This window comes from Pinus tabuliformis, chromosome 7 (assembly GCF_031772625.1).
Source record: "Pinus tabuliformis cultivar Carrire ecotype Pingquan chromosome 7, CPIR1, whole genome shotgun sequence".
NCBI lineage: Eukaryota > Viridiplantae > Streptophyta > Pinopsida > Pinales > Pinaceae > Pinus > Pinus tabuliformis.
This window is the reverse complement of record NC_142293.1, coordinates 831,307,418-831,326,149: the sequence shown is the minus strand read 5'-3', so window position 1 is coordinate 831,326,149 and position 18,732 is coordinate 831,307,418. Positions and strand designations below refer to the sequence as shown.

General features: G+C 43.3%; 1 protein-coding gene across 1 annotated transcript in view; it reads right to left on the bottom strand.

Annotated features, from left to right (window-relative positions):
* Positions 1-18,732, bottom strand: part of LOC149250191 (uncharacterized) — a 371,096-nt gene that overhangs the window by 174,376 nt on the left and 177,988 nt on the right. The window contains exon 10 of the mRNA XM_089453574.1: positions 11,102-11,236. Within this exon, the coding sequence (XP_089309700.1) occupies positions 11,102-11,236 (135 nt within the window). The remainder of the gene's footprint in view (positions 1-11,101; positions 11,237-18,732) is intronic.

The window sequence follows — 18,732 nt, the reverse complement described above, 5'->3', positions numbered from 1 at the left end:
TTGGCTATGTTAAACTTGACAGGGCTTGAACCTCTTATACATATACTCATATTCTTGTCCTTTATCACAGTGATCATGTCTTCATTGGTTTTGAGGTGGTTGAACCTTGTAGTAAGAATTTCCAATTGTTGATTTGATGTCATATGCCAAATCATCATTTCACTGCCTCTTTACTAGCCTTTTGACTTGAGATAATTTCCAAGTCATTCCCATGTCATTTTGTCACATGGAGTTCTTCTATTTTTCTCCATTTTATTTATTTATGGTCTATTTTATTACCATGTTTTCCCATAGACTTAGGAAAAGTGGGTTTTGAGGGTCTACAACTTATTTTTTACCCTTCAAAGTGTGTCTTAGTAGAAAGTTAAGGGGTAGAGGTGTAATTTTGAGCACACATACCCCATACAACTTCCCTAGACATCACTTATTACAATTTTCCGTCCTGTGGGAATTTTAAAAAAAAATAAAAAATGATCCCTAGACCTAATCAAGTTTCGCGAAACTTTACAAGTGATCTAGATGGTAATATATAATGACTCTAGGCACTAGGATTCACTCAAGGCCTTGCCATCAAGCCACACTTTGGCTTTGAGGTTATATCTGGGAGAAAAAACTCAATTAATTATTAAGTGCTAAAAAGTACCAATAATTAACCAAGTTTAAAAACTCCCCAGAGTGAACTCACTTGATGACAATGTCCCAAGTTACCTAGGCCTATTACATGACCATATTCATCATACTAGCATCACTTTACAACATCCTCGTAGGGATTGCAGAATCTAAGTACAATATGGAAGAAGATGAGAAGAAGAAGAAAGAGCTTAAAAGCTTTGTTGATCTTTGAACTTTCATGGTACATGAACTCTCTGACATATCCTCGGGAATGGATTCTTCAAGACGGTCAACACTACCCATAGCATTTGGCCTTGAGACCCCTGTGTCCCAATCCATCTCATCATTATTCCCATGATCCCTATCAATTGAGGGATGTACCTTGGACCTGTCTTTCCCCTTAGGGGTTGGGAACACTTAATAGGGTTGTTAATTAACCACTCCTACCTAGGCAGGTAACACTATTTCGAGCTCAAAACCCCAAATTTGAAATGGAAACCCCATATGAAGTCTCATTGTGCCCTTGATAAACAAGCTTGTTTCACTTAGATGCACTAATGAATTATTATACCTGAAGGTGAGGAGGTGCATTGGACATTATATGTGACTGGAAGGTGGTTTCATCATGGGTTGGGCAACTTAAGTGTGGCCCAAGTCCACCAAAGGATCATATTGATACCACAAGGGATGTGTTGAGACCCATGGGACTCCCATCATGTGCAGAGCTTCATTTCACAATATGGGCACCCTCAGCACCTTTGGCAATTTGTTTATTGCCCCACATTATTCCCAAGATAATGCACTTGGACAAGTGTGCCCAACTAGCGTACCATTATGGAGTGGTAGCTAATCTAAGGCCCAAAGGAGGTTTGTCTCACCCTTGAGACATGGGAGGGAAAGCACCATCATCAGAGCCTTCATTTGCAGCATTATACTACATATTCTATCATCAAGAGACCCATGAGACCAGCATTTGTGCCCCAAACCCACTTTGAGGCCCCACATAGTGACTTACATGGAGAATTAGGGGCATGTTACCCACCAAAATTGGGTGACACCATAGGAAACTTTTCTCCTCGATTTGTCTTCACCTGGCAAGCAACAACCCCTGACAGCTAATAGTGTAGCCGATATATTGTGCCACTTGATCTCTGCACCCTGAGCCAGTGATATCACCCATCTGTCAAGAGCATATGTTTGAAAGTGGGCCCTCTATATCTTAAAGGTATGTTTTTCGTTGTGCAATTGGGTACTTATCCCTATTTTTCCTCGGGCACATTGGGCATGGATGATTGGCTGAATTGGAAGAAGGAAACGTTTTAACAGTAGTTTTGTTCCCTCACCTTAAATGGGGGGTTAATCCTCAATCCTAGTCCCATGGGATCTCCCCTATTGGCTTATAGCTTCAGGAAGGCCACTACTTGGGAAACACTAATTTTGGTAGTGCGGTCGAATTTTCCCATTTCACATTTTTCACTCCCCTACACTCAAAAGTATGCATGTTGGGTACTCATTGGATGTAAAATCTAATTCCTCTTCTGATGAGTGTACATTTTTTAAATTTGAGTAAACCTACAAGAAGATACACGTTTTTTCATGTATTTTGAAGTTTTCTTGGTGTGGATCTATGTAATATTCCTAATTAGCCATGGCTAATTGGAATATTCGATTTTGCTCAATTTTGCCTTCTATAGTTATTTATAAATAAAAAGGTGAGGAAAGGGGGACATAACTCATTTTTTGAATAAAGTCACTCCCTAGTAGCACAACATTGTAACTTAAAAGGGGAGCCAAGGGGGCCAAAGGACCACGTAGAGAAGGGGGCCCACGTAGACACTTGGAGGGACTGCGCAGATGGAGAAGGAGCACATGGCAAGAGAGAGGCTATGTTGGAGGAGGTGGGCCTTAAGGTTTTGAGAGAGACCAACGCTATAAAGGAGAGAGGAGCCTCCTCATTTGAGCATTAGATTATGTTGCATTTGAGCTAGTCACTTCGACTTAGAGCACGCTGGCTGTTTAGCCTGTCTGCGGCACTATTTAGTGCATCAAGTGTCTCCGTTCGAAGATCTCACCCTTAGCCCCGGGGGACTTCGAGTGCCTGCTCGGGCAAGGTAGTTTCATTAGTATTTTGCAAGAGGAGCGATCTCTGGAGTTGAGGAGGAACTGAGCATTTTGATGACTGCGCAGTCTTGAGAGGGGAGGACGCAGTCTCTTTTGGTAGGAGCTCCGGATTGGGTTTATGTGGAGGATTTGAGCTTGGAGATTGAGCAAGGGATCAGCCCTTGCATATTGGAGGATTTTGGCAGAGTCTCAGGTAGAGTTTTGGAGGATTCTCTTCAGGGGCAGCGCAGAGCCTTGAGGGATAGCATAGATCCTCAAGGGGGTGATTTTCGGGGGTCAGCAATTTTAGAAAAGCTTTCTGGGCTTTTCTGGGTTTATTGAGCAAAGGTTGATTCCAAAGTTTCAACATTTTCTGAGGAGGGGAACAGCGCCAAATCCTCACTTGATTCTAGCAGTAGCAGTAGCACAGCAGTTCTCTGACAGCTTGGACGCAGTTCAGAGAGAGGCCATTTCCTTACCATTCTGAGTGTATTTCTTCTCTTGCCTTGTGCAAGTCGAGGTGATATCTGTCTGATCACCTCTTGTACTCTTTCCATTACTCAGTATAATAAAATGGCTTAGCATTTCTCTCTACATTTCTCGAGTATCTGCTTATATTCCATGTATACATTATTGTATGTTGCACTACTATTATTTTTGTTTTATATCTTTGAGCACCCGGCTACTATATTGCTTGTGTTTGAGGGATACCCCTGATAAGGGGTACTACAGTGGTATCAGAGCATAGCTCTGGCTCAGCCTATGGATCTAGCAGTCTATGACATCGAGGGAGAAGCCCTACATCTGTTACAGAGGTAGGAAATACAGAGATATTGAGCGTAGGTTGGAGAACACCTACAAAGAGGGAGATTGTGTTCGGGTGGTGGACATAGAACAGGAGGAGCCTGTGGTGAACACAAAACAGGAGGAGCCTGTGGTGGATGCAGAGCAGGAGGATCCGATGGCAAATGAGGACGGGAAGAGATTTGCGGACATGCTCCTCAAATCAGTGCAGGATCTGTCGAGGCAGATCGAGGTGATGGGGCAGAGATTCACGGCAGTGGAGGCTAGACAGCGTGAGAACCCACGGGTTTTCCAGGTTGGTGAGGGATCGGGTACATCCCACCATTTGCCAGAGCAGGGTGCCACTCAGCGTGATACTACTCAGCAGATGGCCTCACATGCCCCTACACGCTCTACCATGCCCACTTTCCTAGGAGCAGACACGGGGGCCAGAGCCCAGCAGGAGGCAGAGCCCGGTCATATGGGCGATTATTTTGCAGAGTACCAGGCCTATGGGCAGGAGTTCAGGGATGCTCTCTCATTCAGAGACTTTGTTCAGCTCCAGCAGGATAGTAGACCCCGCGACCATCACAGAGGGTACCGGCATTATCATGATGGAGACACCCACCGCACAGCTAGTAGATTCCACTTGCCTACGTTTGATGGCTCATCAAACAGTTCGGCAAAGTCTTGGGTGGAGAAGCTGGACATCTATTTCCAGCTTAACCAGATGTCGGAGATAGAGGCCATCAAGGTGGCGACATTACATTTAGATGGTGAGGCCCAGGACTGGTGGTTCCATGGGATGGTTACACTCGGATACTCCACAATGATGACATATGCCGAGTTCACCAGGAGATTGATAGAGAGGTTTGACCGGAGGGATCCGGAACAGCACTTTGTTGAGCTGACGAGGCTCAAACAGACCGGGAACCCAGAGACCTACATTGCAGACTTCTTGAGGGTTTCAGTGATGGTGCCAGATCTATCCGCGGCACAGAGGATCTACATGTTTGTTGAGGGGTTAGCAGAGCCACTTCGGGGTCTAGTCAGATCCACTAGACCAACTGCACTCCAAGATGCTATTAGCAGGACCCGGGACTTACAGGATGCCTTGCTCAGGACCCGGGACTTAAAGGATGCCTTGCTTAGGACCCGGGACTTACAGGATGCCTTGCTCAGGACCCGGACACCTTACCCCCAGAGATAGGCTTTCCAGCCTAAGGGGAAGGATTTGAGGATTCCGCCTCCAAAGGGGAATCCAAGACGAGCACAGATTGATGATGATGCCAGGAGGGAGCTGAAGAAGAAACGGTTGTGCTTTACCTGTCAGGAGCCATGGGCATCGGGACATAGATGTGCTATTGGCAAAGCACATTTTATTGAAGTCTTCTCCGAGAGCAGCAGGGAAGAGGATGAGGAGGATGATGTGGAGGCAGGAGATAGTCATGCCGCGTAGGATCCTTTGCCACCTCCACCACCACCAGCAGGTGGTGCAGCTTTTGCACCTACCGGAGGGGCCCTTGCAACATTGCGAGGAGTTCCCAAGTATTTGACGCTGCGCATACGGGGGATAGTACGTGGCCAGCGAGTATCAGTTTTGGTTGACAGTGGGGCAACCCACAACTTCATCGATGCACAGATGGTTGAGCGGAGAGGTATACAAACAGAGAGCTTCGATGGCTTTTCAGTTTTGGTCCCAGGAGATCAGACCATGGTGTGTGCTCGTTATGTCCCAAAGTTATCAATGACAATGGGCACCTACACACTGACTGACCACTTTTTCGTGGTCAATATTCCGGACACCAACATGATACTGGGTGTTCAGTGGCTTATCACTCTAGGGAAGGTCACAGATTGGAAGGCCCTAGAGATGGAGTGGGATGATGAGAAGACAGGGAGGCATGAGAAGATATGGGGACAGCACACATATCCGCCTCAGACTGTTTCAGCTCATTGGATGGAGGCAGTCTTCCGGAAGGGAGACGTAGAGTGGGCAGTGGAGTTGTGTGCATCAGAGGCAGGGACTACAGGGCAGACGGTGCACCCAGAGATACAGTCCATCCTTGACTAGTATGCCACAGTGTTTGGGGAGATTCCGCCGAGACAGCCACTAGACCGGGGGTTTGAGCACACCATTGAGCTTGAGCAAGGCATACAGGCAGTGATTACTACCCCCTATAGGCATCCCAAGGCCTATCGGGATGAGATTGAGCGGGCCATTCAGGAGTTGCTGGCTCTTGGGCACATTCGGCTGAGCACGAGTCCTTTTGCTTCTTCTGTGGTGTTGGTGAAGAAGAAGGACGGCACATTGAGGATGTGCATTGACTACAGGGCCCTGAACAAGAAGACCCTGAAGAACAGGTACCCCATACCCAAGATCGATGAGTTGATGGATGAGTTGAGAGGAGCACAGTTCTTCTCAAAGATTGATTTGAGATCTGGGTACCATCAGATTCGCGTGAGGGAGCAGGACATTCCCAAGACCGCCTTCAGGTGTCACTATGGGCACTTTGAGTTTTTGGTGATGCCCTTCGAGCTAACCAACGCCCCAGCTACATTCCAGTCCTACATGAATCACATCTTCCGCAGTCACTTAAGGAAGTTTGTGTTGGTGTTCTTTGATGATATTCTCATTTACAGCAGGACTTGGGAGGAGCATCTCCAGCACATTGAGACAGTGTTGCACATCTTGGAGGAGCAGCAGTTCTATGCCAAGCTCTCCAAGTGTGAGTTTGGGTTGACGGAGATGTTGTACTTGGGACACATCATAGGGGTGGACGGAGTGAGAGTCCACAAGGAGAAGATCAGGGCCATCAGAGATTGGTCGGAGCCGAGGAACATGACAGAACTTCGAGGATTCATTGGCATTTGTACTTACTACCAGAAGTTCGTCAAGGGTTTCTCACAGCTTGCTGCACCCCTGATAGATCTGACGAGGAAGGGGGCATTCAGTTGGTCGGATACAGCGCAGCAAGCCTTTAATAGGCTCAAGGAGGTTATGAGCAGCTGCCCAGTGCTTGTATTGCCGGATTTTTCGCAGCGATTTGTTTTAGAGTGCGATGCGTCGGGAGAGGGGATCGGCGCAGTGTTGATGCAGGAGGTCACCCTATAGCCTTTGAGAGCCGGAAGCTCCTTCCGCATGAGAGGTTGTATTCTATATACGACAAGGAGATGTTGGCCATCATGCATGCATTGGCCAAATTCCGGCAGTATTTAGTGGGTAACAGGTTCAGGGTGAGGACTAATCACAACAGCCTTAGGTTCTTTTTGGAGCAGAAACAGCTACAGGAGAGGCAGCAGAAGTGGATCAGTAAGATCCAAGCATATGACTTTGACATTAAGTATGTCAAGGGTAAGAACAACGTGGTAGCAGATGCCCTTTCACGTAGACCAACCACGTTGTCTCTTATGAGCTTGGACACAGACTGGAGGGCTCAACTCTTAGTAGAGTACTCCAAAGACAGATTTGCATGTGAGGTTCTAGATGGGCAGGTGGCGGATGACAGGTACAGGGTAGTCGATGAGATCATCTACTATAGGGACCGAATCTTCTTGACTGAGGGATCTCAGCTCAAGAAGAAGATACTTCAGGCATCACATGATTCACCATTGGCCGGCCATTAGGGGTTTACCAAAACCTATAGGGCCATTAGAGAGAGGTTCTCATGGAAGGGCCTCAAGAAGGACGTACTCCAGCATATCCGGGAGTGCGACATTTGCCAGAGGAACAAGGGGGAGATGAGCCATCCCGCAGGATTATTGCAGCCTCTTCCCATTCTTGAGGGGAAATGGGAGAGTATTTCGATGGACTTCATCACAGGGTTGCCCATAGTGCAGGGCAAGGGTTGTATCTTTGTCGTCGTTGATCGACTAACAAAGTACGCACACTTTTTCGCCATATCCGCACAGTACACAGCAGCGCAGGTGGCCGAACTGTTCTTCAGAGAGGTCTTCAGGCTACATGGTCTTCCTAAGATCATCATCAGTGACAGGGACAGCCGTTTCATGGGCGGGTTTTGACAGGAGTTTTCCGGTTGGTGGGGACAAAGTTGACACCGAGTACCAGTTATCACCCACAGACGGACAGGCAGACAGAGATAGTTAACAAGTGGTTGGAGGGCTACTTATGTAACTATGTCAGTGGGCAGCAGCGAGCATGGCTGAAGTGGCTGCATCTGGGGGAGTACTGCTACAACACTACACATCACATGTCCATTGGTATGTCACCATTCTATGCTTTGTATGGATATCATCCTTTATCTTTTGCTGACGAGAGCCAAGATTTGGATCCAAGAGAGTCAAGATATCCTCCGAGCTCTCAAGGATAATATGGCTACAGCGCAGAACCAGCAGAAACTATATGCTAACAGGGGTCGGGTGGAGAGACAATTTGAGGTAGGGGACTTGGTCTACCTACGATTACAACCATACCGACAGTCGTCACTGAAGTAGAAGGGAGCTGATAAGCTCAAGCCCCGCTTTTATGGGCCATACAGGGTGATACGCAGGATTGGACAGGTTGCGTATGAATTGGAGCTGCCCCAAGGCAGCAAGATTCATAACGTTTTTCATGTATCATGCCTGAAGAAGGCATTGGGGCAGCAGGTGACAGTGACAGATGAGCTACCACCCACGGATGATGAGGGGCATTTGGTGTTGCAGCCAGAGGCTATTATTGATACCAGGGAGAGGCAGCTGCGGAGTAGGACAGTCCGGGAATTCTTGGTCAGGTGGAAGAATTTACCAGATGAGGATGCCACTCGGGAGAGTGAGAAAATTTCGCAGCATCCATCACTTCAGTTGCTTGAGGACAAGCAACATTTTGCCGGGGGAGACTGTAATATTCCTAATTAGCCATGGCTAATTGGAATATTCGATTTTGCTCAATTTTTCCTTCTATAGTTATTTATAAATAAAAAGGTGAGGAAAGGGGGACATAACTCACTTTTTGAATAAAGTCACTCCCTAGTAGCACAACATTGTAACTTAAAGGGGAGCCAAGGGGGCCAAAGGACCACGTAGAGAAGGGGGCCCACGTAGACACTTGGAGGGACTACGCAGATGGAGAAGGAGCACGTGGCAAGAGAGAGGCTACATTGGAGGAGGTGGGCCTTAGGGTTTTGAGAGAGGCCAATGCTATAAAAGAGAGAGGAGCCTCTTCATTTGGGCATTAGATTATGTTGCATTTGAGCTAGTCACTTCGACTTAGAGCACGCTAGCTGTTTAGCCTGTTTGCAGCACTGTTTAGTGCATCGAGTGTCTCCATTCGGAGATCTCACCCTTAGCCCCGGGGGACTTCGAGTGCCTACTCGGGCAAGGTAGTTTCATCAGTATTTTGTAGGAGGAGCGATCTCTAGAGTTGAGGAGGAACTGAGCATTTTGATGACTGCGCAATCTTGAGAGGGGAGGACACAGTCTCTTTTGGTAGGAGCTCCGGATTGGGTTTATGTGGAGGATTTGAGCTTGGAGATTGAGCAAGGGATCAGCCCTTGCATATTGGAGGATTTTGGCAGAGTCTCGGGTAGAGTTTTGGAGGATTCTCTTTAGGGGCAGCGCAGAGCCTTGAGGAATAGTGTAGATCCTCAAGGGGGTGATTTTCGGGGGTCAACTATTTTAGAAAAGCTTTTTGGGCTTTTCTAGGTTTATTGAGCAGAGGTTGATTCCAGAGTTTCAGCATTTTCTGAGGAGGGGAACAGCCCCAAATCCTCACTTGATTCCAGCAGTAGCAACAGCACAATAGTTCTCCGGCAACTTGGACGCAGTTTAGAGAGAGGCCATTTCCTTACCATTCTGAGTGTATTTCTTCACTTGCCTTGTGCAAGTCGAGGTGCTATCTGTCTGATCACCTCTTGTACTCTTTCCATTACTCAATATAATAAAATGGCTTAGCATTTCTCTCTGCATTTCTCGAGTATCTGCTTATATTCCATGTATACATTATTGTATGTTGCACTACTGTTATTTTTGTTTTATATCTTTGAGCACCCTGGCTACTATATTGCTTGTGTTTGAGGGATACCCCTGATAAGGGATACTACAATCTACTCGAAAGTATGCATGGAAGGTATGCATTGGAAGTGAAACCTAATTTCGCATCCGATGAGTGTACAAATTTGAGTAAAACTACAAAGAGATAAGCAAAAATACAATAAAAAAATGTAGGTTTCTTTCTTTTCTTTTAAAAAATCATCACTTTTATTTTTATTTTTTTAATATTATTTTATTATATTCCTTGAGAGGCCCATTTTAGACCTCAAAATTCCCCAAATGGGAATACAATTATCTTTCAGGATGGATATATTTTAATCCATGTGGTCAGTAGTTGCACCACCAATATTCCCTAACTACCTGGACTTTATGACACTTCATCATATAATAATAGTCACAATAATGTGACATTATTCACTTAGCTCTTAATATTAACATTGGAGTGTTACTAGTCCAACAGATGTAATTTTCGATTTAAAAATATCAAAAGCATGAGATGATATCGTATGGGTCCCACAAAGGTACACACATTTACCATCATTGTAATTATTACCATCACATGACAGGACAGCATAATAAGCAACCAACAATTTGTAAGGTAAGGTCATAAACCAAGAAATCATACCCAGTTCAAAAAGCTGTACGCAAGGTATGCTGAAACATGCCATGAATTTACCAGAAGTGAGTACTAAATAAAACCAACACCTCAGTAAATGCAGGACATCCTACTTAAGAACTGAAATTCCACCAACATAACAGATATATGCATCCTTCCCTATCACACATGCAAGTCACCCTTGGAAACAAAATGGAGAAATATTACCCCAAACCAAACCATTGTATTTCCACAACAATACTGTTATAAACTATCATTTAATTTTGTCAAAAGTACAAAATAAATCATGAAAAAATACCAAGTTCAATAATTGTAGTGCTGTACCAGTTAAAAGCTAAAACCAGCCAAAGGAGATCACAAATGTCAATAGAACAAAGATAGATGAGGGTCACTGCACAGCAGAAATATCATTCAAATAATCATCATTTTGACATTTAATAATGTTAAACTCTCAGAAAATGAGCCTTAAAGAGCCCAATTCAGTCATGGAGAAGGGTGCTGCACTTTCCATGCTTAATCCCACAGGAATGATGCAATAAACGCACATTAGAATAGGGTTTCTGTTAATGAGCAGGTACCTGCCCTAAAATCACAATACCTTCTCCATTCTGCAAGTGATGCACTCCTGATGAAATCAAAGAGGGTGTATTTACTATTTATAGCTCCTTTGTATCCTTGGGGTAGTCTCTTAGGTATTCAAATGTAAAACTACTACCTTAATACTGCCATGCCTTAAATTAATTTACCACATCTTGAGCATATTCAACATCCTATTTTTTTTATTTCAAATCTCTTGCATCTCCCAGAGCGCCTGACCAGCAACTCCTCTGTCCTTGATAGAGTATTTGATTCTTCAATACAGTTTAGATTAAATATAGAAAGCCAAATTCGCCATAAGGAATCATCTTAAAGAAGTCCATAATAAACATCAAGAAAAAAATTGCCAAGCACCTAATCTGTCAGTATCAAAATCATTATGCAATTATCAACCTCTCGTACCTGGTAGACAAGTGGAGAACCTTGGAATTTGTTTCCAAAGCATTGCTCTTGCAAGATTGTTCGAAGCTTCATATGCCCCCACTTTTTCATCTCGGCACCTTTATGATAGCCAGGCACAGATGCCACCAAACGGACCTAAATCAGGGTCAAAAAGACAGTAATTATATATTAATAAATATCAAAGAATCCACTTACTTGGAAAGCTATATAAAGCAAGATATCAACTAGCAACTAATACAGCAATCGTCCTAGATGCTTTCTAAATAAAAAATAACTTAAACATTAACTCAATATGTGCAACTAGTACCAATCATGCTATAGTTGGAAATAACATCATTAAAACAAATAGTTATGAAGTAGGTCAAATGAGACAGACACAGTGAAAATGCAGCAAACAAACAAAGCAGGCATCTTTACCAAATTCAATACTGACAGAAAGTGCTACTCAAACGTGACATCGATGATCATCTACCCAAAAGTTCTGCATCCACAAATATTATGGGAATAAGGTACTAAGAGCTGCACTATTTATCCCGATTCAAAGCATATTTCATTGTCCTTGAGATCCTAACTAAATACTCAACCATTCTTGCTTGAGTATTCAACAACAGCGGCATCATTATTGTTCCCGCAATTTTGTCAGATTTCAGAAGCAGTTGCTTATTTTAGTTGTCTCAAACCATGGTCCGCATATTCACTTGCTTGACCTCCAAGTTTAACATGAGGCCAATCATCATTTTTTCATTTTGACACACTTTCTTAGACTAGGAATGGCATGTCAAATTGTTCATGTTTTGGGTAGCATCGGGAGTATTCTCACGTGTGGGGCAAGTGGGCTAAGTGATGGGGTTTACACCCATAGACCCATGGTATTCTGATCACCCATTGGTATAGATGTTGATTTAGGGTAGCATCAGATGTGCTCTAGCCACAAAAATTGGTGAAGAGGCTAAAGCACATGAGATCTCCAATACCCAGAAATGGTTTGGGCAAATTCTAAACAGTTTGGAAGATATTAAAATAATTAATATTTTTAATGGAGTCCCTAAGTCTAAACTTAGGGAAAATAAAATATTAATGTGAATTAAAATAAAACTGTGTTAGAAGGGTCCAAAAGTCATGGATCAAGCCAGAGTTAATCTTAGCCGTTGATTAGGGACTTAATCTTGGCCGTTGAATTGTCAACGAGAAAAGTATAAGAGGAGGCTTGAGGGTCACTTGGAGAATACACCAAAGTGATCAGTCATTCTATTCTCTAGAGCGGGGTTTTGCTAAGAGAGATAGAATCAGTGATCAGCAGCGAGGGGCAGTGAACACAAAAGCAAAGAGGCAGAGAGGGTACCGCGAGAATCAGCGCAGAAGCCGGGAGAGAGGGATGCAGAGCCAGCTAGGGCCTACGCAAAGGCAGCCAGGAGCTGCGCAGTGCCTCAGAGAGCCAACGTGGGTGACACAGAGGCTCTAAAGGCTGACGCAGTGCCTCCAGAGGCTGACGCAAGGGTTATTGGGCTGACGCAGGGCCATGGAGGGCTGACGCAGTCCCAAGAAGCAGACGTTGGGGTTTCCATCGGGCAGATTGGAGCTGGGAGTTGTCGGAGTGTTCATCCGGGGTTTCAGCCGGAATATCTGCTTCCGAGGAGAGGTACTATTGTTGAGATTATTCTCTGTTGGGTGAGTCGGTTTTGGCACCCAAATTGTATTCAGAAACTACATAATAATAAAACCCTCAGATAGCTGCACCAGTTTTCCCGCATTGGGTTTTTCCGGGGACATTGGTCCAAAAACAACGGTGTCACTTGTGTGCTTGTTTTGTTTCCTTCAGTTGATGATCTGTAATGTGTTGAACATGTACTTGTATTTATTTCTAGTATTTACATGATAAATAACTTGTTAATTAACAGAAGAAGTAGGTAGGAATAAATCAGTAAAGTACATTAAGGGTTTCTAACAGTTAGACTTAGAAATTCTCTGTAATGTGTTGAACATGTACTTGTATTTATTTCCAATATTTACATGGTAAATAACTTGTTAATTAACAGAACAAGTAGGTAGGAATAAATCAATAAAGTACATGAAAGGTTTCTAACAGTTAGACTTAGAAATTCCAACAATAGACCCATCGTATTTTGATAACCTATGATATAGACACATGGTATTGCACCCTTTCGAAAAGAATAAGTACAAAGGTGACTGGTTCAGTGGTGTGATTGGGAAAAGAAAGGGCCAAGAGGGTGTATGGAGGGTCGAGACGACACAGAGATGCACAGGAGCACAAGACATTGAGGAAGAGATTCTCTCAACTAAGCAAGAGATCTGCATGAGTAATATTGCAATTATGTTGTGAGTGAGATACTCAGATGTGTTGAGTCCAAGGAAAGAGCACGAAGCTAGAAAGGAGATCTAGATCATAGCTAGATCGAGGACAGATCTAGGGCTAGATCCACTGGATCAAATGCATGGTAATTGTTGTATATGTAACTTCTTCGATGACCATTATCCCTGTAAGGGAAATCGAGTAGGTTCTGACAAGAATTAATGAAAAATTGTTGATTTGGAAAAACATGTGTGCGACATGTTACCGTGCATGATCTAACTCATAAGAATTTAATGAAGAACTGTTGATTGGAAAAAAATTGTGTGTGACATGTTACTATGCATGATCTAATTGCTAGTTTTAAAGTTTTCGCTGTATAAAAATTAGGCACATCCGTGTGTTCCAATTAATTAATTTGAGATTGCTACCAAATCTGGTGTGTGTGTGTCCACCAATTCTAGTGCCCAAAATCTAACATGGTATCAAAGCATGGCCTCTGAGAAAGGAAATTGGATCCAAGATTTGCATAGGTGACAGCTCTGAGAGGGAGTTGTAGGAACTATTGCAAGCAGCAACACATTTTGAAGAATCGTGCCAAGAGAGTCAATTCAGTATGACATACTATTTGTATGGGCCGTGAAGGATAGGATCAAGCCCAGTGAGACATAGAGCATATCATTCACACGAGGAGTTGTGGGCAGCTGCAGTACTATCTACAGAACCACAGATGCCTGACCATGTATAATATATGCAACCTTTCCCATTCCCCAAGCCCCTCAAAAAGCCAAAGGCTACCAAACCTAAAAAGGGTATAGATCAAAATCAATTTAAATCCAAGGGGCCTGAAAGGTTGAAGCATCCTAGTCTCTCGCCAAATGTCTATCATATCAAAAATATCAATAAGAAATAGACACTTCCTGTTAATTTTTTAGTGTTCTAAGTTGTAACAATCACATTTAACAAATTCTTCTTCCAGTAGCAATCACCTTTTCAATTAGATTTCAATCACCCAATAGCAATAAGCAATTATAGATATAACACTAAACAATATACACAATAGAAGATAGCCAAGATCAATGAGACATAGAGATTTAGGTCAAAGACTAGGGAAAAACCCCACAAGGGGGAAAACCCAACTAGATTCTTCTTTTATTAGATATTCATCAAATGTTCAGCATAGATACATAGTACAATAACATCCAACAACTACTCTAAGGTCAAAGCCTTGACTTTCAAGTCAACCAATCCAATATCCAATCAAATATGATAGAGAAAGTCAAATATGGTCAAAGCACCAATCTGCAATTTTTGGCCCTATTCAAAGTCAAAGTCAACATAACCCTAACCAGTCCAAAGTCAACAGTCAAATCAGCTTCAAACAGTTCGGTCAAAGCAACAAAGAATTCAACCTTCCTTGCTTGGTCAAACCCAGTCAAAACAGTCCAAGAAATCTGCCCACAAATTATGGTCAAGGTCAAAGTCAACCGATAGAAACCCCAGCTTCATATTTGTAGTCAAATATGCTCAAAATGCCCCAAAGAAATCCATCTTCTCCTTGAATTCGGCCTTCCAAAACAAATCCCAAAACCAAGTCAAAACACCAAAGTCAATGTTGGTCAAAGGTTCCTGTTACTACTCAAACCAACAGGGGACCTAAAAGGGGTTCCTAAGAAGGCAATTGCTAGGTTAAGGGCAATGGTGGAGGCTTAGCCCACTATCACCATAGCTAAATCTCCCTGCTCTTTACGAACTTTCCCTAATGGGAGGAGTCCCAAGTGTAGGGATCACTTGTAAAGTATATGTCAATGGTGACGAAAGTGACCTTGGAAATCCTTTCCCAAGGATGGAGTGAACAATGGAACTTGCTTTCTCTTTAAGCAAGGGACTTGTTCCTCCAGGGGTAAGGCGTGAGGATTGGAGGGTTGAGAAAGAAAGAATAGGCTTATAGACGAGGTTCTCAATCCCTATAATCCTTGGGAAACTTGGATTCTCAAATGGTCCTTAACAAGTAATCTTTATTAAGAAGTGGGACCACACATGGCCAAGTGGACCCACCCCAGGTTCGGGGATGGAATGCAGGAACTAATGATGTTCCTACCCTGGACAAGGTGAAGGGAAAGGACAAAACAAGAATATTTACTTCAAAAGGTTGAATTGATCCTATTGAGGTTTAACCTTGGGTATGCCTAGGCAAAATTCGATCCTAGAGCTAGGGCTTGGGATTCCCAGAGATTCCACTGTTAGAATTGCCTCAAATTTGGAGGAGAGGGAGGGGACCCACTAGCGCAGTAGCCTGTAGAAGATCGAAGTTTTTCCTTGGGTCAATTCCCGAAAAATTGATGCCCTAAGTGACCTTTGAGAGCTAGACCTAGGAAAAAGTGGTAAAAGGTGAAAAAAGTGAAGGAGAGGACCACCCTTTTTAGGGATCAGTGCCTAATTCACTTGGGGATATGGAGTCAAGGATGATCATGAGTAAGAACTTGGTTTCTTGATCAAGGAGGCCCAGAAAGTCAGCTTCATCCAATGTTGAGAGAAAGAAAAGAAAAGTGACCTTCAAGCATTTATACTTCAAAGCAACTGATGCAACCTTATCGAGACAAATAACCTCTAGGACATTTCCTTCATGTAACATTGGCCCATACATTAAATTAGCTAAAACATGCTTAATTCCACATTTCAATTATCCAGCAACTAGCTCTAATTTTAGCAGTATGCAGCAACAAGAATAACAACGTCAAAATTTACTTACAATGTTACAAAATATATCCAACCAGCATTTCGTTTGCAAAACAAAGCTCCAAGACAAGAAAAATAGCCCAAATCCATACGTCAAAATTCATCCATCTCCAAAAAATATCCTCCAAGGAAAAAATGCAAAGTTCTCTATGATTAGAGAGATCCCAAGTCAAGTGATGATCCAAATGAGTGTATCTAACATCAATATATAACCTCCCAAGGAGTTCGAATTAGCCTATGGGCCTACATTAGCCACTAATTATAAAACAATGTGCAAATAAAACCCCTATTGGTGACAAGCCCACCAAACTAGCTAACAAGTGTAAAGATAAGCCTCACAAGGGACCAAATAATAATATGCACATGTCATGGGGCCATCCAAAGGCATAATAATATCCTGGAGTGCCATACCGAGGAATAAATTCCTCGGATTATGATGGACAAGGGGGTAACCCCTTGTTCTCCAAGTAGTAAACCTGTGGTGCTCCCAGTGGGTATGAGGGCACATAAATGACCCCATGGGTCTTCATATGAATCGGAGATGCCTGTATATCCTCTACAAGGGTCCGAGTGGTGGAATCAATGCTGTCACAACATCGTACAGGTCTTGGGACACCTGCCAAGTGTGTGGGGCTCCTGTGGGGGCCTGCTGGGCATTATGTACCAAGCATATCACCATCATCCCAAAAGTGGATCACTAGTAGTCTCTGAACATCAATGAAGATCCGTGGAGTGTTATCCGCTGCTGTGGAGGTCAATGGCTCTCAGTGCACACCCTATATGTGCCAATGTAAACATCTGGAGGTCAGTATCCCATATAGGGAGACCAAACCCAAATGGAAACCACCTGTAATCCTGCATAAGATCCAATGCGTCTCCTAGGCTTCCAGCACAACCAATCACTAAAATAATCGGGTAAAAAAGTTTACAAATCATGGATAGTTGAGATACCTCTAGGAGGGAGGTGGGTTGATTTAGAGTTGTAGTTCGAAAGAACTACAGATGGGCAGGATCCTTGAGGACCCCACCTCATGAATCAAATTCCTTGCTATGGAACCCAGATCAGTAGTAACAAGATGGACGAAGTGTCAGATGGTGTAGAGGAGTGTTGGAGCAGCGATAGATGCAATGGCTAGAATGCCAAGTTTGAGCAGCGTAGTACAGAGTTGCAGCAGTGCAGAGAGGCACAACCGAAACTGTCGAGAACTGTCGGAACTATTGGAACAGCCGGGAGAGCTGATGCAGAGGCAGCGCAGTGTCCGAGAGAGCTGACGCAGAAAAGTTGTCTATCATGCAGAATCCAAAACTGCCAAAACAGTTGAAACCAATGTTCCACGGGGACGCATCCCCCAGGGTCGGGTGCACGCACCCCTCGCACCCCATGCACCCGAGACGGGGAGTCTCTTGGGGGTGCGTTTCCCCACGCACCCTTTTTGGGGAGTCTCGGGGAGACGCAAGGGGGTGCGTTTCCCCGGTGTGGGAGTCTAGACTCCCCAAAAAGGGTGCTTTTGGGCGTCCCCCTTCAGTGTGGGAGTCTAGACTCCCCAAAAAGGGTGCGCCTAGACGTCCCCTTTAAATTTGTCTAATAAGACTTAAAAATTCAAAATTCAAAATCAAAAATTCAAAAAATCAAAACCATTAATTTTTTTTTAAACTAAAATTAAAACTAAATAACAAAAACTTAAAAGTCTAAAAAAAAAAATTAAAATTAAAACTAAATAACTAAAACTTAAAAGCCTAAACCTTAAAGTTAAAAGCTCATTTCATTTCAACCCAAAGTCATTTCCATTTCACTCTTAACTATTTTTGAGTTTGAACTTTGAAACTTTGAGTTATATAAATTTAGTGTTCAAACTTTGAAAATATACTAGTATGTTTTGCTTCCAATTTAGATTCTAGAATGATGAATGATGAATTTAGTTTTTAAATCAATGTAGATTGTAGAATGATGAACCATTGAATGATGAATGATATCGATCAATGTATTTGAATATTTTATTATTGATTTTTATTTTTGTTTTTCGAATCTCATGGTATGTATGAATAATAATTAATTCAATAATGAGACTTGTCACTTGAGTATGTCATATGAATGATGTATGTATCAAAATGAATGATGAGGATGGATCAATGATTCAAATTTCAATTGTCTATTTAATATTTTTATGCTTTCATTATTGAACAGTGAACAATGAATATGAACTTGAATTATATATATATATATATATATATATATATACCTTGACGACTCCCCGCACCCCTAAAATTTCCCTAAAATTTGAGGGTACTCCCACACGTCCCCCCTGTGCGTCTCCCCGCACCGGAGTCTTGGTGGAACATTGGTTGAAACCACTGGGAACATCCAGAACTGCCGAAACAGCTAGGAGAGTTGATGCAGAGGTAGCGCAGTAGCCGGGATATCTGACATAGAAATGTTGCCTATCACACAGAATCCAGAATTGCAAGAACAGTCGAAACTGCAGGGAACTGCCGAAACTGTCGGGAACTGTCAGAACTGTCGTGAACTGCCAAAACTGTCGAGAGAGCTGACACAGAGTGCAAAGAAGGTGATGCGGGGCTGACG